Raw genomic sequence first — 27,211 nt, 5'->3', positions numbered from 1 at the left:
TAGGGGGGAGCTCCCCAACCCCCTGATAGCCCTGTGGCTCTGTGTGTGACAGGCTGTGGTGCCCCAACACCCTGATCGGCCCTGCTCTGTGTGACAGGGTGCAGCACCCCCCCCCCATGGGCCCTGCTCTATGTGTGACGGGGTAGAGCCATAACCTCCCCATCGGCCCTGCCCTGAGTGTGACAGGGTGCGGCGCCCCAACCCCCTGATCCGCCCTGCTCTGTGTGTGACAGGGGGCGGTGCCCCAACTCCCCTATCGGCCCTACTCTGTGAGTGACAGGGGGGAGCTCCCCAACCCCCTGATGGGCCCTGCTCTGTGAGTGACAGGGGGCAGCGCCCCACCCCCCTGATTGGCCCTGCTCTGTGTGTGACAGGGGGTGGCGCTGCAACCTGCCCATCGACCCTGCCTTGAGTGTGACAGGGGGCGGTGCCCCAACCCCCCAATCAACCCTACCCTGAGCGTGACTGAGGGTGGCATCGCAACCTCCCCATCCGCCCTGCTCTGTGCATGACAGGGGCGGCGCCCCAACTCCCCAATCAACCCTGCTCTGAGCCCGACCAGGGGCTGCACCTAGGGATTGGGCCTGCCCTCTGCCACCCGGGAGCAGGCCTAAGCCAGCAGGTCATTATCTCCCGAGTGGTCCCAGACTCTGAGAGGGCACAGGCCGGGCTGAGGGATCCCCCCTTCTCCCCGAGTGCACAAATTTTTGTGCACCGGGCCTCTAGTCTATATATAAAAGCCTTAGTGACTGGCCAACCTGCTGACCAGCTGACCAGCCAACCTGACCAGCCGGTAGCTATGGCATGCACTGACAACCAGGGGGCAGACACTCAATGTAGGAGTGGAAATCACAGGCAAGGAAACATGGAACAGACTGATGAAGCTCAGAGGAAAAGGGCGGGAGGGGGCAGGGCAGGAAGAGATTAACCAAAGATGTTATAGGCATACTAGAGGCCTGTTGCCTATGCACAGGTGGGATCCCTCGGCCTGGCCTGTGGGGATCAGACCCAAACTGCCTCTCCAACATGTCCCCCGAGGGGTCCCGGATTGCAAGAGGGTGCAGGCCAGGCCGAGGGACCCCACTGGTGCACGGATGGCCTCTAGTGTCTAATCCTATATAATAAAACCCCAATATGCAAATCGACCGAACAGCAGAATGACCTGTGGAATGACTGGCTGCTATGATGCACACTGACCACCAGGGGGCAGATGTTCAACGCAGGAACTTCCACCTGATGGTCAGTGCACTCCCACAGGGGGAGCACCGCTCGGCCAGAAGCCAGGCTCATGGCTGGCGAGCACAGTGTCAGTGGCGGGAGCCTCTTCTGTCTGCTACAGGCAGGTGGTAAGGAGCAAGGGGTCCCAGACTGAAAGAGGGATGTCTGACTGCCGGCTGGGGATTGGGCCTAAGCCGGCAGGTGGACATCAACCAAGGGGTCCCGGACTGCGAGAGGGTGCAGGCCAGACTGAGGGGACACCCCCCCCCCGCCCGAGTGCATGAATTTCTGGCCTCTAGTAATTGAATAAAAGAATGGCTCGATGACTTGGCAAGTCCATTGGTGTAATCAATGGAATGTTCTTTCTACTGTCAATTGGAAAATAGTTGATAAAATGTAAGACTATAAAAATAAATACTATGTTAGGAATTACATAATATAATTAGAAACATGCTAAGACTTGTTCCTGAAAGGTGAAAAATGAATGTATGTTTACAATCATGTAATGTAAATATTCAGGTAGTCAATGAAGTCAAAGAATTCTGCATTTTAGGATAGGATTATAGCTTGTTCTATCATATATACTGTGGCATGGATATATTGACCTACAAAAATGGCAGTTTCATGTGGTTCAACCATTATGTTTATATTTAAAATTCCCTCAAGGATATCAATCCATAGAAATGGTCACATTTAATGTGTGTAATTATGCCACAAAAATATAGAAAATAATATGTTAATAATAAAATGTATATCTTTTTAGTCACCTAATATGATCAGAATTAAAAAATACCTTAGGTATTTTTGGTACTGAAAGGTCCTAAGCACAGAACAAGGTTTACAAAATTACTGAGGCATTGTAGGAAACATGATACAGGAATAACTAAGGATATTTCCCCCACTGTGTTCATTTATTATTTGGGACTTGATGTAGTTTATTCTTTGCTAACAAACAGGTAAGCTATCGGATGGTAACATGTTTGTTGATTTCACCCAATATCTATTTAATCTTACTATGTGTGATGCATTTTGCCAGTCCCAGCAAGAAGTACCTTCAGGAAGTTGGCAGGAATATAATTTCTCTAATAAAATGATTGCAAAAGAATTAATCATGTTGACTCGAGCTATAAGAGAAAGTTTTGAAAGACATTTCAAACAGGTCTTAGTTTATTCCAAATCTTAAAAAGTCAAAGTTACAGGTTATAGTGAATAATAAAGTAAAAGAGGGAGATTCTTCAGGTCCCTCAAGAAGAGGCGATAACCAAGAAGCCAAACCCATTGGTTGCTTTCAGATGAGTTAATTATAAGGCATAATTAAATAAAAGTGACTGCAAAATTGAGATCCAGTTGTTAAATATAAAACTTATTTTGAGGCAAATGTTTAAATTCTTAAATTATTTAATTATTAACTCTTGCCCCGGAATTTTTATAAGAAAATTCAGCAAATGCACGGAACAAATCTTAGGGTGGGGGGAATGTTAATTTTCTTGCCTAATACTTAAACTTTGATTGTAAATAATATGAGGTCGTGAGTCCTAAAATGATCGGGGTCATATCCTGGATTCTGTATTTATGGTGGAAAATTTGAAAATACTTTTTCTGTAAAGAGAGAACTCACGTAGAAAATGAAATCTGCCGATGCATGGTAAGACAAATAAAAAGGAAGTATTTTGCAACTTTGCTTGTTGTTCTAGTACTACTCATTAGTGTTTGCTCACTTTTTTCTTTCTAAGATCATACCCTTTATTAGGCAGCAATATTCTGTTAATGGAGAAAAGAAAATGAGCAGTTTACAATTATGTAAATAAGACACAGTTTTTCTATTTTTGAAAAGTAATAGAGAGAACTTTTCCCCCTAAATGAATAAAATCTCAAATGAAATTAAAATCTCTGTACCTTGCTACTCATTAAAGGGTGACACTAGTAACAATTTGCAAAGAGGAAACTGTAGAAATGCAATAAAACAAGATTATCTTGGGAAAATTGAGATTTCTCTCTTTATGTCATGCTAAAAATGTAGCTGAGAGCTGGTCTTTGCTAGATCAATGAGGGACATTGCGTGAAATGTGATTTGAATATTTAAAGAATTTATTTAAATCGTACCTTATAAACCTCACCACTGAGAGAAAGCAGTAACGTAACAGGTAAAATGGATGCACCATTGTCCATCTATGTATAGCAGAGCCTATGTGCTTACCCAAAGGGCACTGGTGCATTGTTAATTCCCAAAGACAATAAGGCTGTTGTATGAAGTTTACAAAAGCAATTTCATTTTATGTCCACCATGGAGATTATAACTATTTTTATATTTGAGATTGCACTGCAGCCTCCTATTAATTTGTATTACTTTAATGCATTCTATCCTAAAAATGTCTTGATTTGCATTCAAGATATTAGTCATATTCATTAGTTTCTAATTGCATTCTGTAACCTATGGTAGCTTTTGGGACTTCGGATGTAATTGAAGGGTTTAATTTTAACTCATAGGATCAGAGAGTGATATGGTGACATCAGTGTTCTAAGAAGAATTTTTTTTTCTCCCGAAGGTTTTTGTGTGATAGAGTCAGTGTGTGACCAGATGTAACCTATAGGTGATGTGGCTTCAGAAAAGTGGCAGTTGCCATGGCAAGGCAAAGCGGATGCTAAAAGGCATTCTGAAAACGACTTTTGATGAGAATTGATGACTGGCTGGATGTGGTTAATAAGAGTAAAAACTATGTGGTTTTAAGCAATGCCAGCTGAAACAGCGGCACCATTGTTGAAAACGGAATAATGAGAAATGGATGTTGGTTTCTGGGGAAAGTGGTTGCTCAGGTTTGGATATGTTGCCTATGAAGACATGGGACACCCAATTGGACGTGTTTAATTAGCTTGTGTGAGAAAACAGAAGACTTTCAAAGAGGTTGGGACTTGGATATAGGGATTGGAGGATCCTCACCTTTGTATAATAACAAAAGTCTTGATGTAAAAACAGTGCATTAGGATAAAGAGTTTAGAGAAAAAAGCGGAGGGTCTTGGGAATGCTCCCATCTAGATGGTGAGAAGAAGCATAGAAGGCAGCAGATGAAGCAGAGGAAGAAGAGTATATAATGAAGAGATGTGTATTCGGAGTTGAAGCAGTGTGATAGAAAATAATTTTTCTCTAAGAGGTAGCCATTTCTTTTCAAATAAAAGGTAGGAAATCTTCATAGATATCACAATAAAGGTACTTAGGAATTTCATATTACATACAATGGGTCTAAAATTAACCATAATTATTGTTATGAGTTGATAGAACTTGAATACAAATATCCCAGCTGTAGAATAGAGGCATTCCTGAATAATTTTCCTATGAAAAATCTTGCCCATGTACTGTGCCTTGCTTTCTAAATATGACCTTTATGCATAGAAACTTAAAACATATAGAGCTTTGGAGCTGCTTTGGCCCCATCCTTCTGTCCAGCACAATCTCCCTTTAGCCACATTTTTAATACCATCAACTCAAGGTTTTTTAGTCAAAAACACTATTTATAACAAGTTTTCCCAACTCATGCTTATCTTTATAACCACCCTACGAGGTTAGCAAGGCAGCTGGATTATTCCTGTTCTCAGGTGAGAACATAGATACTCAAGGAGGGTTAAGCGTTTCGTCCTAAGTCATATGGAAAGTAAGTGGGACTCAGGACTTCTGATTCCAAGACAAACTTTCTTTTCGTTGTTATTGTGCCATCCCACACTTATTATACATTTCCTGAAGTCGCCTGTAAGGGAAACTTGCAGAATTTCATCAAAACAAATCCCAAAGGGACATGATGGATTTTCTCTCCGCTTTAACTGAGTAAAAATCCATATCAAGAGTCTTACATACGATAGGTCAGAGGTCTAAAGTGACTGTTTACTGGGCTCTTTTGGACACATTTTGAGGCATACTAATTCTTCCCAGCTTTTTGAGTAAATTACTCTTGAAAGGGTTCTTATTGGTATTCTCCAGAGGCCAAGGAGAGTTAATTGGCTTACAAAACATATGTGGATTGCACTAGGGAACTAGTTCACTCATCTCTTAACATCTGGATGTACTGGGTTTTTTTTTTTTTTTTTTTTGTGTGTGTGTGTGTGTGTGTGTGTGTTTTACCATTATGTATTCATGTCTGAAAACTGTGGCCATTTAAAAGTAAATATGGTAAGTAAACAGCATGTATATAATTAAGAATAATTTACCATAGCTTCATGAAACTTATAAAAATGTTTTAAAAAAAGAAAAAGGCTTCAATTTTATAGTGCTGTGTTAAAAACTAAAAATATGCTGGTGTCTCTAGGTAACATATAACTTCTATGTAATTTACATAGCTAAAAAATATTTTTACAGGAACACTTCATTCTCATTTGGAAAGAACTACTAATTATTTTTATATTATGTACTTTGAAAATATGGGAAAATTGTTCAAAATGTTTGCATGCCTGTTACTCTGAACAAAAATACAGGGTTTTTTTCAATCTGCATTACTCCTGAGGATCATAAAATACTGCTGTGCTAAAATCTGACTTTCACCTTATGCTAATCATACCCTCTTACTCAGACTTCTCCTCCTCCTCCCTTCTAAACATAACCGTTGATCAAAACAAGAAACAAAACAAAAACATCCTCCAAGGAAGAAAATTACAAAAAACACAAAAGCATTACAAAATCTGAGAAATAAATATGTTTATTTAGTAGAAAATGGGAGATGAATGTTAATAACTCCACCATTGAAAGTGAGTTCTGCCGAAACCGGTTTGGCTCAGTGGATAGAGCGTCGGCCTGCGGACTGAAGGGTCCCAGGTTCGATTCCGGTCAAGGGCATGTACCTGGGTTGCGGGCACATCCCCAGTGGGAGATGTGCAGGAGGCAGCTGATCGTTGTTTCTCTCTCATCGATGTTTCTAACTCTCTATCTCTCTCCCTTCCTCTCTGTAAAAAATCAATAAAATATATTTAAAAAAAAAAAAGAAAGTGAGTTCTATTCTACAGCTTGGCCTCAAGTTCCTTGGCCTCTGGTCCACCAGCATGAATTTTTCTCTCCATTAGAGCTCCCCTGTATGCATGTAAGAAATAGACATTGTCACCCTGCTGGTGTGGCTCAGTGGTTGAGCATCGACCCATGAACCAGGAGGTCACGGTTCAATTCCTGGTCAGGGCACATACCCGGGTTGCTTGTGGGCGCCATCCCCAGTGGGGGGCGTGCAGGAGGCTTTTTAGGTTACTTCACTGGATGTAAGATGTTGACTGATGCTGGGAGCACTCTGACAGGAGGCAGCTGACCAATGATTCTCTCTCATCATTGATGTTTCTTTCTCTCTTTCCCTCTCATTCTTTCTGAAATCAATAAAAACATATTTTTAAAAAATAGACTTTGTCATCACATAGAATATGGATACCTCCAGGATTTCCAATGTGCCTTTCTCCCCACAGCCATCCTCACACAGCCCTTGCCTGTGGAGCCTGTTGGCCTCGTTCTAACTTAACTTTACCCTTTTCTTCCAACCCCTTAGTTCCCCTGAAGCTGCATTCACCATATCACCTGACCTGTACCTTTTAAGCACACACTGTCTAGATCTGTAGAATTCTCATTTCCTTGTGTTTCCTCAAGCCCTCCCTCCTTTCACCTCCTGTCATTCACACCCTTCTCTTCCTGATGTTCTATTCCAATTTCAAGTCCTACATAGATTACCAAAGTCACACAGTCCACCTAATGGGGTCCTCTATCCCATAATTCTAAACTTAGCCTCCGAATCGAGTCAGGATAACTTTCCATTTAACTCCAATCCTCTCCTTTTCCCCAAAAAAGCAATTCCGAACTGTTTGTTCTCCTTAAGCACCCAAGTCCATCCTCTGTTGGCTCAGATCATCTTTCCTCATTCATGACTGAGAAGATGGGAACTATGCTTCATTTACAGTCACTTTTCAAGGAATACCTTAAAGTTTAAGGCTTAAACCCTTTCCCCTTATAAATGCCCTTACTTCCTACTCACTCTTCAGTGCAGTAAAACCTGACTGATAACCCTCATCAACTTATACATTCTTCTATGTGCTTTTTTAAACCTACAAAATGACACGTTCCATGAGGGCCCGGACAGTGCTTTGCTTCTCTGGTGTGCCTTGTCCTTGGCTATTGTAATGTTGTGCCGTTAATAGGCGGGCATTAAAGAACTATGTGTTCAATTAAGGGCTTGAAAGAACTTCAGGTACCAGGTTCAGTTTGTGCTTCCCATGCTTGGAAATGCTGCTTAACTAAAACTTGCCTCTACTTATTCCTGAGAGACAGTAGAGCACATTGGTTAAGAAACACAGACCAGACTACATCACTTCAAAGACTAGCTCTGCCACTTACTAGGCATATGACCGTGAGGAAACGTATTCTTTCTTATATAAAATTGGGATAAAAACAGGATATATCTCATAGAGTGGTTATGAGAATGAAATGAGTGTGTGTGTGTGTGTGTGTGTGTGTGTGTGTGTGTGTGTGTGTGACAGTGGGAAATAAATATATTGACAACTTCCTGGAATGTATTGGAGTAGTATAATAAAGCCCATGTTAGCTACAAATAGATCTATAATATACGATATTTCTTTGTCAATTTTTAGAGCTTTAAAAAAAATCCAGAAGGAAGTATAGGTGGGATACTGAAGAATTTGATTTGGAGCACTATGTGTCATTTTGAAAAGTGATAATTTGGCTATTAAGATTGAATTTCCTGTTGCTTTTATACTGGCTGATGTTTTTCCCTTACACTGACTAGCTTACAGAACCTGACTTTGAGTTTCTGCATATATCTGTTGCTTTTTTAAAATTTTATTTACTTAATTTTAAATTTATAAAAAAAATTTGCCAGGGCGCCTTGATCCTAACTGGTATTGTGCTAACTCTATAAAAAATGCTTGTTTTAGTTCTGTTAAATAATTATTCTATTGATGCCTTTGGCCGATAATTGTATAGTCAACTTCACCTTATGGAATTTACCATATGCACCTTATCCCCAGAAGGGTATAAACAGTAATTTCAAAGAAACTCAGTTGCATTGTGATTATAGAGGAACCAGAAATCCAGAGACCTGATACATGGTCAATCAGTTTTGTTTTCTCTCCGTTCCCATAGCCTCATGAGAAATGTAGACTAGGAAATTGCTGATGTCTCTCCCAAGAGAGTGTTTTTATTAATATAGAAAAAGCAGTGGTTGCCAGAGGTTGGGGTGGGGAGTGGGTAAAATGAGTAAAGACAGTCAAAAGGTGCAAACTTCCAGCTATAAGATAGGAAAGTCCTGGGGATGTGATGTACAGCACGGTGACTATGGTTTATAATAGTGCATCATGTAGTTGAAAGTTGCTAAGAGAGTAGATCTTAAAAGTTGTCATCACCCACAAGAAAAAAATTGTAACTATATAAGGTGTTGGATATTAACTAAACTTATTGTGGTAATCATTTTTTGCAATATGTACATACAATTGACCCATGGAAAACACAGGTCTGAACTGTGTAAGTCTACTTAGAAGTGCACTTTTTCAGTAAATATGTAAATGTGTTTTCTCTTCCTTATGATTTTCTTAATAACATTCTTCTCTCTTGCTTACTTTATTGTAAAAGTACAGTGTATAATACATATAATATATACAAAATTTATGTTAATGGACTGTTTATGTTTCAGTTTCAGCTCAACAGAATGCTATTAGTAATGTTTTTTGGGGAGTAAAAAGTTATAAATGGATTTTTTCCTTTTTCTTTTCTTTATAAATGGATTTCTGACTGTGTGTAGGGATGGAAGAGTCAGTGTTCCTAACCCCTGTGTTGTTCAAGGGTCAACTGTATATCAAATCATTGTGTTGCACACCTTGAACTAATACAGTGATGTCATATGTCAGTTACAACTCAATAAAAAAAGATACAGAAAACAGGTCAGCAAACTTTTTCCACAAAGAGCCAGACATAAAGTATTTTAAGTGGTGCAGACCACCTAGAGTCCCTGTCACAGGGCTGAGTTCTACCACTCTAGTGTAAAAGCAACCAAGAGCAATATGTAAATGACGGGGCCTGGCTGTGCTCCAATAAAACTTGACTTGTGGACACTGAAATTTGAATTTCATATAATTTTTGTGTGTCACAAAGTATTATCCTTTCAATCTCCCCCTCCCCCCTTATAAATGTAAAACACATTCTTAGCTTGTACAGAAACAGGCCATGAGTCAGATCTGGCCTGTGTACTGTAGTTGGCCAACCCCTGGTCTAGAATAGCCAGACATATACTTATTTAGTCAAGTGTGTGTGTGTGTGTGTGTGTGTGTGTGTGTGTTTGAGAATATCCAGTATACAAGGTATTACCTCTTAGTATTGGTATTCGTAACCATTTATTTTAGCCAGAATAGTTCAGTGTCTCAGGGATTTTTATTCAGCTTTACTTTGTCTCATGCTTTCCCACCATGTGTAGATGAATGAAACTTTTCACCAGCTTTTCTTTGCATGTCTTGGGAGACTAATCACTATTTAAATGACACAAAAGTGTCCCTATCCCATCCTTGTGTGTTTGATGAGTTCCTTTTTGCCAGGGTGGAGGGAATTTCCAGGAACATATTTGAATAGACTGAGAATTTGAATAACACAAGTCAGATGTTTATTTGGGTCTTATGGAAGAAGATAGATTTAAAACAACCTGTGTGCCTCTTGGGTAGTTCATTTATTCAGAACTCTGAGCACATCCAATGATTTGTGTGCATGTGTGTGGGGGGAGGGGGGGAGGTGCTGCTTCAGAAAATCTCACTATATATATAACAAAGAAGGTTCATTTCCTTCTTTGTTAGCTATTAGCTCACCATAAGTCCCAGCAATTATTCTCTATGAAATGCATAATGAGCATGTGAGTGATAATGGGGGTACCATTCAGCTTTAAGGAGTTGTTGTTTTTTTCATTTAGAGAGAGGTGATTAAAACAAAAGACATTACACAGTCAAGATCAAATTATATATAAACTTTCATGTGATGATTTTTCACTTAACATGAAAGAAGTCACAAGTATTTTTCTGTTATTAAAAAGTTATCATGAATTTCACATTCATGTCTATGTAATTATCATGCACATTGTTGCACTAAATTTTTGAATCATTCCCTTTTCTCTGGTCATCCAGGTTATGTCATCTTTTTGCCACTTTATATAAGACTTTATTATTTTCTTTGGCCCCCAAACCCTTTCTCTTTCAGGCTTTCTCTTAAAGACAGTTTACAACAACTAGTATTACTACATCAAAGGTTATGAATATGTGTAAACCTCTTTCTAATTCTTTTCTAGAGAAGTTGTGATTTCACCCCTATTAACATTGTTATGAGAGTTCCTGTAACTGTATTCTCAGTGGTACAAGTTAGTCTACACTTTAAAAACAGTGCTTGCTAATTGGATAAATGAGAGTAATGGTGTTTCAGTTCAAACAAAATTTGTTAAGCACTAACTGTATGGCAGGTTAGAGGCTGAGAATAGGAAGATATTTTTAAAGCCTCAGTCTGCTTTCAAGGAACTAAAATTCTCCTGAGAGAAGTAGCCATATAAACTATGAGAATGCAAAGAAAAAAATCATTAAAAAATTACTATGAGAGCATTGAGAATGGAGTTACTACATCTAGAAGTGTCATGAAAAGCTTCATAGAAGAGCTGACCTCAAGAAGAATAGGAGTGCCAGGGAAATGGTGGAGGGCATGGTTACCAGGGGGTAGGGGAGGTGTGGGGTGGGGAAAATGCAGATATGGATCAAAGAGTACAAACTTCCAGTTCTGAGATCAAGAAGTTCTGGGGATCTCATGGTGACTATAGCTAATATTATATTTGAAAGTTGCTTAAAGGTAGATCTTAAATGTTGTCACCACAAAAATGAAATGGTCACTATGCAACAGGATGGAGGTGGTAGCTATTGCTAAGGTAGTAATTATTTTGCAATGTATACATGTATGAAATTAACATGTATATCTCAATAAAGCAAGGGGCATAGAAATCAAACTAAAATAAAATAAGAGCTAGTGACTTTAGCATTTTTAAAAAATGTGGAGGGTAAATAGTTTTTGTTTTAATCAACTAAGTAGGCAAGTGTCTCTGGTGAGTGGGGAATAGGGGTGGGAGTTAACAAGTGCTGTTTTCATAACCAGACTTATAGAATGATTTGGTTCTTTAAACGATATAGTGCATATATAACTTACATAAAAATAAAAACTATGTTTAAAACTTCCACAAAGAAATGATTAAAACTTGTTGTAATCTTTTAAAAGAAGGAAGAGGAGTAAGAAAAGGCCAGGGTAGCAGAAAAAGACATTCCAGGCAGAGGAAACGTGAACCAATGAGGGAGACATGAAATAGCAGCTCAGCATGGTAATTCAGGAGCAGAAAGTACGGCAGAATGCCTTGCATGAGAATCAGTCAGGTGCTGAAGGGCCTACTTGTATTGATCCTACGGGTGACAAGAGCACACAAATAACTAACAAGTCTAGTTTTAATGTGCTAGGATATGATTAGAGCTTTGTATACATTATTCATGTCATCATCATGACAGCCTTCTGAGGTGAGAATTGGTTTCTCCATTTCACAGATCAGGAAAGTAAGGTTCACAAAGGTTAAGTAACTTGCCCAGAATCACACAGTAAGTAGTGAAAAAGGAATGTGAAGTAGGTATGTCTGACTCCGAAGGCCATTTTTTTTTCTGTCATACATAGACAACCACAGGCTTTCTGAAAGATTTTAATCCTGGTGGTGGCTAAATCAGATGTTAGTTTTTAAAGGACAAGTCCGGCAGAGTGTGGAATCAGGTTTAATGGTGCCATTATTGACTCATTCATCAGTGTGTTTCTAGGAGGACTTTTTTGTAGGACATACTGCTCATTCGGATTCCAATTCTGGGTCAGCTGACATTTAGTCTTCACCTTCTATGTGTGTTCTGCTACGTGTGTTTCGCCACATTATCCAAATTAATGTTCATTGTGGTTAAATACAGTTTTCTAAATATCAAAACATGTTTATCATTTTTGGCTAGTTTGAGCTAATAGCAAAGATGTTTTAGAAGAACATATGTGATGTCCAGTGCTAAATCTATTTTGTCAGTATTACCAGCGTGACATTTGGCTGTGTGTCATGGATGGAATATCTGTGATCACATCTTTAAAAATGTTATTCTGCAACTTTGAAGCAGCCAACTATATTGAAACAGAATCAGTTTGAATTTGGTGGGAAAGTAATATATCTACTTAATTAATGTTACTTTCTAGTTGTCCTAGGTTAAAAGTAATGACCATTTGGGTAGATTTCTAATTTTGAGTTTTCTTATCCATTTCCAGCTCCATAGAAAACATCCATATCCTTTATAAGTTGGCACAATAATTTGTATAAAAGGACCATAATTGTTAAACCTTTTAGAATACTAAAGGCTAGAGATTACAGTTGCAAATGTAACATGCTGACTAACTGGGAGGATGAAATTGATGGAAAGTTGATTCATTAAAAAAAAAAATGGGGGGTGGGGTGGGAGGGAGCTTCTATAGGGACTTCATCACATCCCGGGCAGAGCAGAATTACTGACTTGGGAACTAAAGCAGATGTGTGCAGCTTCCCATCCTCTCAGTACACTCAGAAGTGGTCATTGTATTGGTCCATTCTAATGAAAATATGGATAAGTATTACTGTTGCTCTTAAACGAATAGCTCAGTGATAAGAAGAACAGCAATTAATTACAATGATCATTCAAAGAAAAACAACCAACAGTGAAAACTAGAAATGTATATTCCCCTAAAGAAGATCGTAGAGCTACAATTAGGAAGAAGACTTGGTTTACTATGAATGTCTCAAGTGGAACCAATGGGAGAAAGGGACCAAAGAAGGATGAAGCCAACATTATCTTGTTTAGGCTAAGCTACCCTAACTTCTTCCCCTCGCACCAATGTTAGCGTGCCAATAATGTGCACTGTGAAGGAGAAACAATTGAGTGATATTTCTCCTTCTTTGGAGGAAATTCTGGCAGATATTTTCTTGGCTATGTGCTTTAAACGCCTGCAGCTTTTTGATTAGTTGTACTTCTTCCCACCTTTAAATGCAATTAGCTGTGTGGTTGTTATTGGCAACATTTGTTTTAAGAGAAGTATAACAGTACACTTGGAAAAAAAATGTCTTAATAGGAATATCCTCTGTACTGTGAAAGTTTAGAGTAACTAATAGAAAATCAGAATAAAGAGAAAAAAATAGGAATAAGTTATAAGCATAGCTCAGAGGAAAATGACCTTAAACCAACATCTAGAAATGCTTGTACTTGAAATGAGTCAGAGATGCAGGAATTGTTACTTAGATTTATACAGACAGAAAACTACCTGTAGACTAAATTATATTATAGCAATGTAATGAAACAGTGTAACTATTCTGAAGTGGGATCTGTATGAAATGCCTTCTTTTTTCATGTGTCCAGCTCAGACTTCTCTTGTGAGCTCCAGATCCCTATATCCTCCTATTTGCAGTCTCAACTTGGATGTTTCATGTAATTGAAACATAGTAGGTCCAAATCTAAGCTCTTGATCTTTCCCCACAAATCTCCCTTCTAAACATCTCCATTGTCATTGTTCATGCCAGAAACCCAGGAGTCATTCTTAACAATTCCCTCTTATATTTTCATCCACCCCAAGTCAAGTGCTACCTCTAAAATTCATACTGCAGCTATCTTTGGTTCCCCTAATCCAAGCCACCTTCATCTCCTGGTCATAATAATTGTTTCTTAACTCTTCTCCCCTTTTCCATTCTTGACCCCCCCTTCCCACCATTTGCCATATAGCTGCCAGAGTTATCTTTTTAAAAGTGTAAATTTCATCAATCTCATCTGCATATAAGCCCATCAGTCTTTTCCCACTACTCTTAGGATGAAACCTAGACTCCTTATCTAAAAGGCATTGCCTATGAACCTCATCCCCTCTTTTAAGGCATTGTTTGGGCTATTAGGCAAAAATACTTATGGTATATTAGATTTATGAGATGATAATGCCCAGATAAAGCCCTGCTTTTTTTATGGATTGAATTCAGTGGTGAGGAACGTAGGTAATTATTGCAATTCCATCCTCGAATTACTTTAGTTTGCATTCTCAAATCTTTTATCTGTGGGTGTATAGTAATCCTGTTAACACCTACAATCAGTTAATAAATAAGGAAAATATAACCATCAGGTTCTACACCATTCCAAGCATCTCTTATCTCTCTGGCCTGTAACCCTTTTACGAAGCAGAGGAACTGCTCAGCCTGGCAGCAGGAATGTGGATTGGTCTCCGATGACTCCAGCATTGTGACCTCAGCACTGACATCAATTCCATGACAACCAGCATTCAGTTTGGGTGAAAGCTGATGGTTTATGTATATATCTGTGGGCTTCACAGACTAGACTTGTTCTGGGAAAACCTGGTTAAGTGCAGGAATAACTAAGACCAATCACATAGTCCCATTAAGTTTTGGAATACAGTTCATAGAAATTTTGTCCACAATCACAAAAGTCTTTCACTCAAGAAGGTTTAACATTCCTTTAATATAACGTTATGACAACACTACCTCCCTGTATTTAATTCTTGCTGGGTAGCATGTGAAAGAAAGTATTCAAATTGTTTATCAAGTATATAAGCTTTCCACACCTTGTTAAGGATGTAATGTGCCAGGAGTAAAGGCATGTTAATAAGGCTGCCAGTAAGTGATTGCCCAGATAAGTGAGTGCTTGTTCAAGAAGCAGGTCATTGTCTTGGTGTGAAATAAACTGTTAATTTCTCACATCTGGTTTTGAAGAACTTCGGCAAAGTTGTGTTTTTTCTCTTTGACTTAAAAAATATGAATGACCATAGCTGAAAACTGAACACACATATAAACATATACTCAAAACTCCAAATTTTACAAATGTGTAATTTCAGAGTAAGATTAAATTAAGATTTTTGTCCTAGAAGTCTTAGTCAACAAATCTACCTTTTCCATAGCCCTTCTTTTTTTCATAATTGCGCTAATTTGTTTTTAAGGCTCCCTATTGTAATATTAACCAGCCTCCTTTCACAAGGTCCCTTTTTTTCCACTAGTGTTCTAATTCCAAGGTGAAAGAAGAATGCATCACATAGATTTGACAAGTGAAGACATTAGTATAGGATTGTTTGTCATAAAGAAGTTATTTAGCATTTGAAGGTTCCTGCTAGCTTTTTTGTTGAGGATAATACCTGCCCCAGCCATTTACATAATCTTCAGGGGAGGACAATTTTATAAAGTCCAACCTCAAGTCAATGAAAATTTGACTTGACCCAGTTCAATGTGTGGCTGAGTGAGGGTTCTTTTATTGCAAGGAAAACAAATGAGCTTGAATAAAAGATTCTTCGTGATGAGAATAAAGTATTGTAACAAGCCTACCCAGCCTGGCTTTACAGGAGCTTCAGCTTGCATATGTACTTCCCGATCCTGGCCTTGAGCTAAGACTGTCAACAAGAGTAGGAGATTTCAGTTTGTTTTTTAGCCTTTGATTTAAAAATTCCCACATACTGTTTGCTGCAGGCAGAGTAGCAGTTGCAGGAGAGACAGCAGGTGAAAGAACTGTGGTTGTTCGTGGGGGGCTGGCTGGCCACTTCTGGTAGTTCCCTAGTCAGGCTACAGAATTTTTTTTTAGTGCAAATCCTTTTTCAGAGGATTCCAAACTCTGTCTTTTACCCCAGCTATCTTTTGTGCCATACTCTCCATAGTTATTAGTAAGTGTTTGAAAAAGAAGGCTCCATTTCTTTATTTTTTTAAAAAAAGCTTTCAGAGTAAGGTTTTCAGGTTGAACACTTGTGCAGTTGCAAACCCACACATTGAAATATGCTAGTGAAGCATTTATATCAGAGGTGGGGAATGTCAGGTCCACGGGCCACGTAAGGCCCTTCAAATCATTTGGCCTGGCCCTGCCAAGGCATCAGGGGTGAGTTAGTTAAATGTTTGACCAAATACAGCAGGCTAATTTTTAAGTTGATAATTTTCTATGGCCTGCAAATGTTATTATAAATATCCAAATGGCCCTTGGAAGAAAAATGGTCCCCACACCTGATTTGGAGTTAAACATTTCTATGGTTTATAAAGCATTTTTTTCATGATTTCTAATGGAAATTCCTTTGCGCTCAGCATCAGTTCAAGCCATGTTATGAACTGCCCCTATCCCCAAGGGCGCAAGTTAGAGGGGCAAGTGATGGTGTTTGTGAATACATATTGCAGATGTATATTTTTAAATTTTATTTAATAACTCTTCTACTTAAATTGATTTCTTTTTAACAGTTTTTTTTTTCTTCCAATAATGAGTCATTTTCTAAAAGATTTTTCTTTTCATTCCGGAAATTTCTTATTTGGGTGCCATTTCCACTTATTTTTTTCAAAGGCCTAAGAAGTCCACAGTGATGAGCTTTGCTATTGTTGTTATATAAACACATTTGCTTCATTTCCATGCACAGCATTCATATAGAATGAAACTATTAACTTATAAATGCACTTGAGAAAGAATACAACTGTGCCTGTTGTTCAGGCTGCTTGTAATGTCCTTGTCTTTTTATATATGCTTTCTGCATGAGTCCCTTTAATGCTGTGCGCCTCAGCTGATAGTAATTCTTCAACTAAATATATTCAGTTAAAGAAAATTACAGGGTACTTATAATCATGTTTGGGCCTATTCACATACAGACTTGCCAGAGTAGATTTCTACTTGGCCTTTCTTAGAGCAAAGATGTAGGAAGTGCTCAGTTACTTTGTCAATGGGTAAAATTAATAGAAATATTTAATTCAGAGAAAAAGAATCCTCAAGTTCCTGGAAAAGCTTTTATATTTACATAAAATTACACACTCTGCACATGGTCTGGAAAATGTCATCAGAGTACTTTTTTTTTTCTCTTGAATGCATAACGGTTCTTTTATATACTATGTAATTGAGGAATCTTTCCATTTAAAAATCGTGTGTGTGTGTGTTTATTGATTTTTAGAAAAAGAGGAAGGGGGAGAGAGAGAGAGAGAGGGGTCAATAGCTTGCCTCCCACATGCCCCCAGCTGGATGGAGCCCACAACCTGGGCATGTGCCCTGACTGGGAATCAAACTGACAACCTCTTGGTGTATGGGACAATGTTCAACCAACTGAGCTACACCAGCCAGGCTAAAATATTTTTCTAATTCTTACCCGAGGATATGTTTTTATTGATTTTTAAAGTGAGAGGAAGGGAGAGAGAGAGAAAAAGAGACATTAATGTGAGAGAGAAACATGGATTGGTTGCTTCCTGTGTGTGCCAATGGGGATCAAACCCACAAGTGCATGGGACAATGCTCCAAGTACTGGACCCACCCATCCAGGGCATACCTTATACTTTAACTTCATTAAAATTATGAATTAGAGCAAGTCTGTCATTTAAAATCTTTTGGATGAGGGTCAGGCCACTGTCATATATTTTCTTGAAACCAGGAAAAATCTAGAGTCAAACCTTGGTGTCATATGTGTCCCATCTGGAAAAGGTTTTTGGCCAAGTTGTTCATGGGGGGAGGGATTCTGGATTGTTGAACAAAACTTTGATTCTGGACCTGACAGCCCTTTCATGCTCATACCTGTATGATCAGTCACACATCTATTGGGTGACAAAGGAGAGAATGCTCGAGTATGAGTCAGTTTACTGCTAAACCTCTCCTTGTTAACATTTCAGGAAGTTGTGCTGTGAATTTTTTTTTTCTTTTGGGAGTCTGGAACAGATTCATTCAATTTAAATTATTTCTAATGAGAAAAAATGATTCGGTTTTCAAACAAATTGTGTGTTAGCCTCTCGGAACGAATTAAGTTAGAGAATGGAGGTTCCCCTGTATATGTATATTTTGCAACTGAAATAGGTGGATGAATAAGATTTGTGGGGAAAGTTTCTCCCTACATATAGCTCAAGAGTATACTGAGCTTAAAAGGTTATTTATGAAATACAGGGAAGAAAGCTATAATAAAGAACCTGATAGTTATAATTTAATTTTTAGTGTTATAATTTAGATTCAGTAATTCAGTAGCAGATGTAAAAAATGAAATGAGAGAAAAAAATTAAAGTGCCACCAGAATGACTAATCAGTCATTGAAAATGCCTGTAGTGGGAATTTACTCAGATAGAAAATGTTTGCACTGTCATTAAATTCTCCCTAATTTATATTAGTGAACTAATAGAATGACAGGCACAGAAACATACCCTGAGGCTGATGCTATGTGATGCTATGCAGGAGACAAGCGTTTTTAACCCGTCTGGTATTTAAATGTTCTTAAAACTCCATGTACCCTACATACCTCCCCTTCATAAAAATCTCTCTCTCTCTCTCTCTCTCTCTCTCTCTCTCTCTCTCTCTCTCTCTTACATACACACACAAACACACACACAATCAAGAAATATTAGAGGTAATATAGGTCAGGACCTAATTAAATAGTTAACTAATCAACATTGACTCCCCACTTGTAAGATTGAACCAAATATATTCAAGGTAAATATTCAGGCATGTCAATTCTTTTGTAAACCTTAAACAAATCTGCTATCTTTTAGACAAGTCTAGAAAGCCAAAGACTAACTTTTAAATGTCTCTATAGAAATATAGACTACAGGTTTTAAGTTCTAGAAATATTCTTTAAATATGGAACTTGCTAGTATCTCTAATAAATTGGCTGTTCATTAGTATAATTGTCACTGGTTCGCAGACCTAAAATTCCATGTACCCTATAAAACCTACAAAGAGAACACAATCTAAGCTTAGTTCTCTTGATTAGAAAGAAGCCCAATATTAAATTAAATCAGGCCATAGAGGATAGCAAGTAGGGAATGACTGCTCATTTGTTATTCCGGTGCATCTGAAGTGTTATTTAACTCTTCCTGGCACATGGACAGTAAGGATTTGTCTATTGTAAAGTAAGGTATGGGGAAATGATTGTGAAATATGAAATGAATATTTATAGATTATCTATTATATACCAGTTATAACAATAGAACTTTGTTCATCAAATCATATAACTGGAATGACTGCCTTTTAAGGAAGGTATTATTCTTTTCATTTTTTCAAACCAAGAAATGACAACCCAGATTGGCTAAATGACTGGCTCAAGGTAACCCAGCGAGTAGTTGGTATGGCAGATATTAGAATCTGTGGGGAAGCATGAGACTTGATTGGAAAGTTGGTAAGGGAATGTCCTCCTTAAAACTTCAACCAAGTCTCTGCTTCCCCACAAGAATCAAGGTCAATATAAGTAATTTGCTTTGGTGCCAATGGGTACAGATTTTACTGTAACTGCCTAGCCTTCCAGGTATAAGAGATACTATCTTACATTTAAAATTTCCTGAGAAGACATCATGTGGCTCATATGGCACCCTTGCCTTAGAATAGTATATGCCTCATAGAGTTTTTGTGAGGATTAAATGAATTAACATATAAAACTACTTAGCCCAGCCATTGTGGTTCAGTGGTTGAGCATTGACCCATGAACCATGAGGTCAGGGTTCAATTCCTGGTCAGAGCACATGCCTGGGTTGCAGGCTCAATGGATCCCCAGTAGGGAATGTGCTGGAGGCAGCCTCTCAATGATTCCCCCTCAACATTGATGTTTATATCTCTCCTCTCTTCCTCTCTCTGAAATCAATAAAAACATATATATATATATATATATATATATATATATATATATATATATTTAGAATAATGTCTAGCACAAAGTAAGTACTCAGTAACTGTTAGTTAATACTTAAGAGCCTATGTAATAACTAACCCTACCCTCAGAGAACTAGTTGAAAGAACTGAGTGTTTGTAGCCTGGGAAGATTAAGATGATGTTAATGACTCCTTTCCTGTAAAATAGGGAGTAGACTTAATCAGTGTGGCTACAAGGCAAAATGAGGTCTAATCTGATGGGTAAGAAAAACTCAATAGGGTGATATTGATTATAAGTGAACAAATTTTTTTAGTTATAGCAACTGTCAATATTTTCATTATATAATTTTAGGATAGAGTGAATCCCCTGTTGATCTCGTTTCTGCACCAGCTTAGGTTCACTGGGCACCCCTTCTGTGCCATTTCACCTCTAAGTCTGGGCCACTTTTCTTACTCCCCAGCCAGAGCCGGAAGTTAACACCCCTTGAAAGAGACTTTCACCAATGAGAGAATAGGAAGTGGGGAGGAGCCAGCAGGTGCACTTCTCACCCCCTCTAACCAGCTCTTCCAAGTTGTAGTTGTTTCACTTTTCTTATTTGGAGACCAGAACTGACTGCATGGTTATTGTGTCCCAATGCAAAATGAAAATGAATGCAGGACCCCATTTAATATATTATTGAGAATTTAAAAATGGTAGCAACAAAGTATTAAACCAAGTACAGAGCCCTTGTAAGGATGGGGGTGGCGTGGGGGCTTTGCCACTGCACAGGTCACACGCCCATTAGTTTGGCCTTGAGGGAGACAACCTGGGATACTAAGCAACCAGCTGTGCTTTTTCTAAAGCTGTGGTCAGTTCAGTAACTTACCCTCTTGTTTTCTTCCCCTTTCCATCAGGCATGTTTCCCTCGGATTGCAACACACTCTCACCCCCAATAAGGTCTTAATGTTATGGGAGAAATGCGTGGATTGTCTTTCTCCATTGCTAGTGGGAATGGGGTTCTTGGGCTGCTACTGGAATAAGCATTTCCAGAGGCCCCCACGGGAGGATGAAATGAGGTAGAAAGCTTTATTTTCATGGAATTACATCTCTCAGTTTCTAGAATCCCCTTTCCCTTAATCCAGTCCTGGAAGATGTGCAGCTGGGTATTCATCAGAGGTAGAAGCGGAGCCAGTGTCCAAAGTTGCTGTTGCATGGTGGACCTGCATCTGGTATAGTCCGAGGCTGGTTACAGTCCATCAGCCCATTGTGTGGGGTCCACATGGCTGTGGGCCATGTGGCCAAATATCAGGAGCATGAGACCCCAGCAAGTCAGGAGTCAAGTGTGAGCAAGAGGCAAGAAAACAAACTCCTTTGTTTAGGAGCTTAAGTATCTCAACTCTTCCTGTACTTGCAGTGGCCACACCTACTCTGGCCAATGTCCTGTTCCTACCTGTGACTGACAGACAAGCGCCTTCCCTATTGTCACTCAGACCTTACTGGGCCTGTGTCTCTTCTCCCCTGTCCAGTCCCTTCCCCCAGGATCTTCAGGGAACGGGCCTGGGGAATGTTAAACTGCGGCTTCCTGGCAAAGCTGCACAGGTGGCATGCCTGTGCTATTGGCCTTCCCTCTGCACCTTTCCAGTTAATTAATAACCAGGTTAGTTACAAAGGTATCATTAACATGCAAGCTGTGTCTTGGACTCTTTTCTAGGAGCTTGGTGTGCGGACTAAGACAAATTAATACTTTTTCTCCAACCTTCTAAATTCTTCTGGCTGGGTTAATAATCAAATTAACAGAGACAGATTAACAGGAGAAAATCAAATGTTTAAGACATGAGCATGGGGAATTCACAGAGGCATGAAAATTCAAGGACAGTGAGGCAACATTGAATATATAAGGCATTTTGTACAAAGGAGAGGGGTTGGGGGTATTAGATTTCAGAAGTGAGAATGGGAGATTTACAGGTAGTTGAGGATGAGCAGAACATACATGGCAGGAACATTCTTTCAAGGTAACTCAGAAGCAGGGAGACACAGGGCTACGTAGTTAACAGGTCCCTGTATGAAGTCCTCTTGTTTTTATTTTGTTTTGTTTTAGAGAGAGGAAGGGAGGAGGAGAGAAAGAGAGAGAGAGACATCCATGTGAGAGAGAAACATTAACCTGTTGTCTCATATGTACCCCAAACAACTAGGGATCAAACCCGCAACCTGGTATGTGCCCTGAGCAGGAATCAAACCTTAAGCCCTTTGGTGTATAGAATGACACTCAACCAACTGAGCCATACTGGCCAGGGCTGAAGCCCTCTTGTGTACCGTACTTAATTCAGATTGGGCTAAAGCAACATCCTAAAGCAGATTTTACTGTCTGAATCGCTTGGGCAGAAAAAAGGGGAGGGTAAAAGGTTATTTCTGAGTGTTGTTTCTTAATAAACAGTTTAAAATTGGTGTCCCAAAAAGGCAGCTTCTGGGTGGTAAAACTAGTTCCCTTCAATAGACCATGACAACATGTAACCTGTGTTTTTATAAAACTGGAGAGGCTGATCCAAATGCCCTTTAATGTCATTTCTACCTCTAAGATACCAAAATTCCACCAATTTAAGGATGTACATTTTCTATAATGGTATTGCTGGCTTAATGCAGCCACAGATATGCATGCGGTGGGCTGAAATCCTTGGATTATTACAGCACCAGTATTTTATTCTTTTTTTCAACATAATATTAATAATTCATTAGAGGGGAAGAATAGTGCAGCCTAATAAAGAAAGATATTTCTTATCTCTCTTTCTTGTATCAGTTTCTCACTTTCATTTGTCTAAGCACCTCCTGCAACCCTGCCTCCTCTACATAGCATTAGACAGATGTCAACTTTCTGCTTCCTTTCCATACTCACATCATAGTTGGTAGGGTAGCTTTCAGTCATTGTGACTGTATCTAACCCCTGTGTGCACATTCAGTTGCAGAAATGGGCATAAATTTAAATCTGAACCAAAACGTGTTGAAATATGCATATTCATTCAACAAACATTTGTGGAGGACCATGCATTAAATAAGTACTGAGGGAAAAGCAAAAAATTAGATATGGATCTTACCATTAAGTAGCTTCAGGTTTTCTAGCAGAGACTGTGCTTATGTAGACGAAACAATAATTCCCGTTCAAAGCAGAAGGTAACATGTGGAAGATCACTTAAAAAACAAAAATGCCTATAGATGCTGGAGTATGTGGACTAGAGCTCTGGAGGGATTTATAGAGGACTAAGGATTTGACATATGAAATTAAGGAAGACAGGTGTCTGGAAAGTAGTGTTTTATTCAGAATTTAACTTTAAGGTGAAAAGTAATTTCTCTGGATTAAAAATATTGTCTCATTATTTGGGATATCTAGACTTTTGTGTGCATAGCAATGTGCTCAGACTTTCTGTACGGAACAATCAAAAGATGGATCCTCCTCTTCCTCCTCCCCTTTTTACTGCTCGGTCACTATTGCTTTTAGTAGGAGGATTACTATTGTGACCTCAGCCTGGCCTTTGGGCACATTTTGCTTATAGCAGAAAGTTATCATGAGTTTATTTCACCCATGCAATGTAAACGGCAAACAACTGGTCAATTTTATATCTTCAGTTTTTCAATCAAGCAAACGGGTTGGGAGAAACCTTTTGAGTGATTAGCAAGAATTAAGCAACAATTTTTAAAAAGTAAAGAAAATAATTCAGTTTTTAAAAATTTTTTTAAAAATACATTTTTATTGATTTCAGAGAGGAAGGGAAAGGGAGAGAGATAGAAACATCAATGATGAGAGAGAATCATTGATCGACTGCCTCCTGCACCCCCCTACTGGGGATTGAGCCTGTAACCCGGGAATGTGCCCTTGACCTGAATCAAACCAGGGTACCCTTCAGTCCATAGGCCGACGCTCTATCCACTGAGCCAAACCAGATAGGGCAAAATAATTCAGTTTTAAAGTCAGAGAGAATGATTTCCACCACAGAAAACTTATCCTTTAAATACAGCAAGCAATAATGGCTAAGCCATTAGCGAATTTTGGGCAAGACAAAACTCTTTTAGACTTCTTCAATAAAGAATAATTTTCAAGCTTTTTGGATCTAAACAAATGGAAATAACTTGGACAGAGCTCTTTGAACTGACAGATTAATAAGAAAAAAATTGTTTTTAGTATTGGTGCTTGATTTTTCAGTCTCTTGAACCTCCTTGTAAATTAAGTTAATTTCTTCTAATTGAGTCATAAAGGTATGCAGTCAGTGTGAGGATTTTGTATCAGGAGAGTTTGGCCAAAATTTGCCAGGGGATTGATTTTTTTTGATATCATTGAATTTTTCATTGTAATTTCAATACACTTCAGAGTGAGCTGAAATTTACTTTAAAAAGAATTTTAATATTATTCTATTTCTCTTTCATAGTTCTTTAATGAAAAGAACAGTGTTTCAGAGGTCTGAGTTTAAGAACCATTTTCACAGGCTACCTATCAAATTCTTATACCTACCTTGTCTTTCCAATTAGAACCTTGCCAGATGCCATTGATATTGATAGAAACGTCTTTGTATATAATTGATCATCATGCAATAATAGAGTATCTATAAAATAACATTAGTTTAAAGAAAAGTCCCTCTGTGAAAAGAAGGTATCAGAGAGATCTGGAAAGTGTATTTTGGAACAGTTTGAATACAATACTTAAAATTATTGGTTGTCAACGAGGAGAGAAAAAAAGTGCAAAGAATGTTAGGGGTAATTAACGCAACTGATGATAGAGTTTGAAGGCTTGCTGAAGATTTGTGGGTATGTATGCACATATGTGTTTGCTGGGTTTTGCTCTAAATTCTCCTTATGTATCAACAGTTATTTTTCACATCTCTGTGGGTATGAAAAAAGAATTTTTCACATTCTCTATGAGAATGGAACTTTTACCATAGATGTTGGTTTGTAAAAACTAGGCTATTCCAACCAAAGAAAAATAGTTGATCCTTTTGTATAATTTAACCTTAAATCATTTATATACCCAAGACATATTAATAAAATAAGATCTCTTTGAACCTTAGTTTCTCTTTAATCTACAAATTAGATTTTAAAGAATGAAATATTAGGAATTCCACCAATAAATTTAAATAGAAATAGATTCATTTGAACCAATGACTGAATAAAATGGTGACATTCTCATATTAAACCTGATGATTTGGTATATTATATTACACATTTTCTCTTATTTCATGGAGAGTGGAATTTTTATGAGCAGTATTTCAGAAAAATGTGAGTTGACTTCATGAAACTTTTTTCCATATTAAAAAAATACTTTAACTAATACTGTTTTCTTTTAATCTTTTTCTGGAATACCTGGCCAAATATTCTAAAGACTTTGCATATTTTTCTTCAGTTTCAGCTCAAATTCTCAAGAGCAACCTTGCAGCAATGGAACAACAGATTGTTAATCTGGAACGTGACATCAAGAAATTCCCCCAAACAGAAGATCCACATGATAAATTCGTGGAAAAGATGACTATATCCTTTCTTTAAGTATTTTGTTAGTGTGTGTGTGTGTGTGTGTGTGTGTGTGTGTCAGTGTCTATCGGTCTGGTCTGTCTGTATATTTACTATTTGGTTCGTTCTAAACTTAGTCTTATTCACACTGTCTGGATGAATTTGTGTATAGGCTGTTTTTATATTAGCAGCATAAATTTTAGTTCAGGATATTTTGAGCCAGGTAGAGTAGCCAAGGGAACAATTATATAAGAAAACAGTGCCATTTCTCAAAGAAGAATTTCATTTGAAGGCCCACAACATATGCAAGGTAAGTCTTATGAGGCTTGATTAGACCTAAAACAAAACAAAGAATCTCCTTATGTAACCATTTGCTTAAAGGAAATGATCAACGGAGAAAAGTTGTTTAGTCAGACCTTTTTTTTTGTTTCTTTGTTATGTGTGCAGGATTTTTCAAGGGCAACCAGAGGATGACTAATATCAGTAGACTAAAAGGATTGTGAAGGATCAAATGGATACATGGATAGATGAATAGATGAATTGATCAGTAGATTATATATTTAAATAAATTATAGTAGCTATCCATGTAATTTTAAGCTTTCCTGATAAGTGGTTTTCAACTTCCATTTTACATATGTTATACTCATATAAATTAAATATATGAACGGAGAACTTGAGAAATAGCATTTAGCTTGAATTGTTGAATGTTAAATCTGGTGTCTAAAGATAAACTACATTAGAGCTGTTTGTCTTCCTATTTTGGTTTTCAAAAGTTAAAGCCATATCCTCCTCCTCTGGGTTTAACTAAATATCTTGAACTGCAGATTGATTCACTATTTTATATCTCGAGAGGGAATAAATACTGTAAATTCTTTATCTGATAATAAGTAAATTCCTTCAACAACTATATGGCAGTTACCTTGTTTCAAGGTTAAATCTCTTGCCTTTCCTTCTCTGATAAGCATTCTTTCCTGCCCAATGTGTAAGTTATGGTACTGAACATGATTTACTTGAGAATGGCCATCAGATTTACATGAAAAACAATTTTTTTTCATTCTCCGTTTTTGGTTTGGGGATTAATACCGTGTTTTGTGTGGGCCTTTAGTGATGCTGAGTACGTTCATAAATAGGAATATTGTAAACATGTTTGTGAGTGACGAGGCAGGAAATCCTCAAAAATAACCTCGGATTATATAACTGCCCACATTGCAATACTTAATGTGCAAATTTAATTTTATTGCTGATTGGATTATTCCTTCAATATGTTAATATTGTCCTGTGGCTGAATACACCACCTACATTTTTCAAATTTTGAGTTTGGTTCTTGCATCATATATTTCAATTTAATTCCTGATCCCCCTGTTTTCAACATTTTCTTCTACAGTTGGCTTGTGGCCACATAACAGCTTGCACCATTGAGGAGTCTTTGTTGCTCGTTTAGAAAAAGAAATTTCAAACCCTCATGAACTTGGCCTGGACTCTTTATTTTATTTCTCTCTTTATGCAGATAATTAAGCACTTTAAAATGAAAATCCAGAGCCTTCTGTATCTCTGTGTTACAGATGAATAGTTATTCTTCATTTAGGGGGCACTAGAGTGTGACTATTTGTCTACAAGGGTATTGAAAACTATATTAAAATGTATGGGGCTGTAACTTTGCATATCATATTTAAAATAACAAATAAAATATACAGCAATTTATTATAGAGAAAAAGTTCGAATATTGAGTTGAGCTGGTTAAAAACTCCAAATTAATGAATTACAATGATAGAACTATTACTCAAATAATTTGTTCTTCCCTTGGAAGACTATGGTCTATCATTGAAACTTTGGAACTTCTAGAAAATGACAAACAAAATGCATAATCATCATATGTATATATGTTATATAAATT

At 38.0% G+C, this 27,211-nt stretch overlaps 1 protein-coding gene across 5 annotated transcripts in view; it reads left to right on the top strand.

The window, feature by feature from the left end:
• The window catches only part of DIAPH2 (diaphanous related formin 2), a 936,081-nt gene that overhangs the window by 587,890 nt on the left and 320,980 nt on the right, over positions 1 to 27,211 (top strand). For all 5 annotated transcript variants that reach the window (XM_059679396.1, XM_059679395.1, XM_059679394.1 and 2 more), the window contains one exon: positions 25,214 to 25,339. In XM_059679396.1, the coding sequence (XP_059535379.1) occupies positions 25,214 to 25,339 (126 nt within the window). The remainder of the gene's footprint in view (positions 1 to 25,213; positions 25,340 to 27,211) is intronic.

The sequence above is a fragment of the Myotis daubentonii genome, chromosome X (assembly GCF_963259705.1).
Source record: "Myotis daubentonii chromosome X, mMyoDau2.1, whole genome shotgun sequence".
In the NCBI taxonomy this organism is placed as follows: Eukaryota; Metazoa; Chordata; class Mammalia; order Chiroptera; family Vespertilionidae; genus Myotis; species Myotis daubentonii.
Note: the sequence above shows the minus strand (reverse complement) of the source record. Positions and strands in the feature narration are given on the sequence as shown.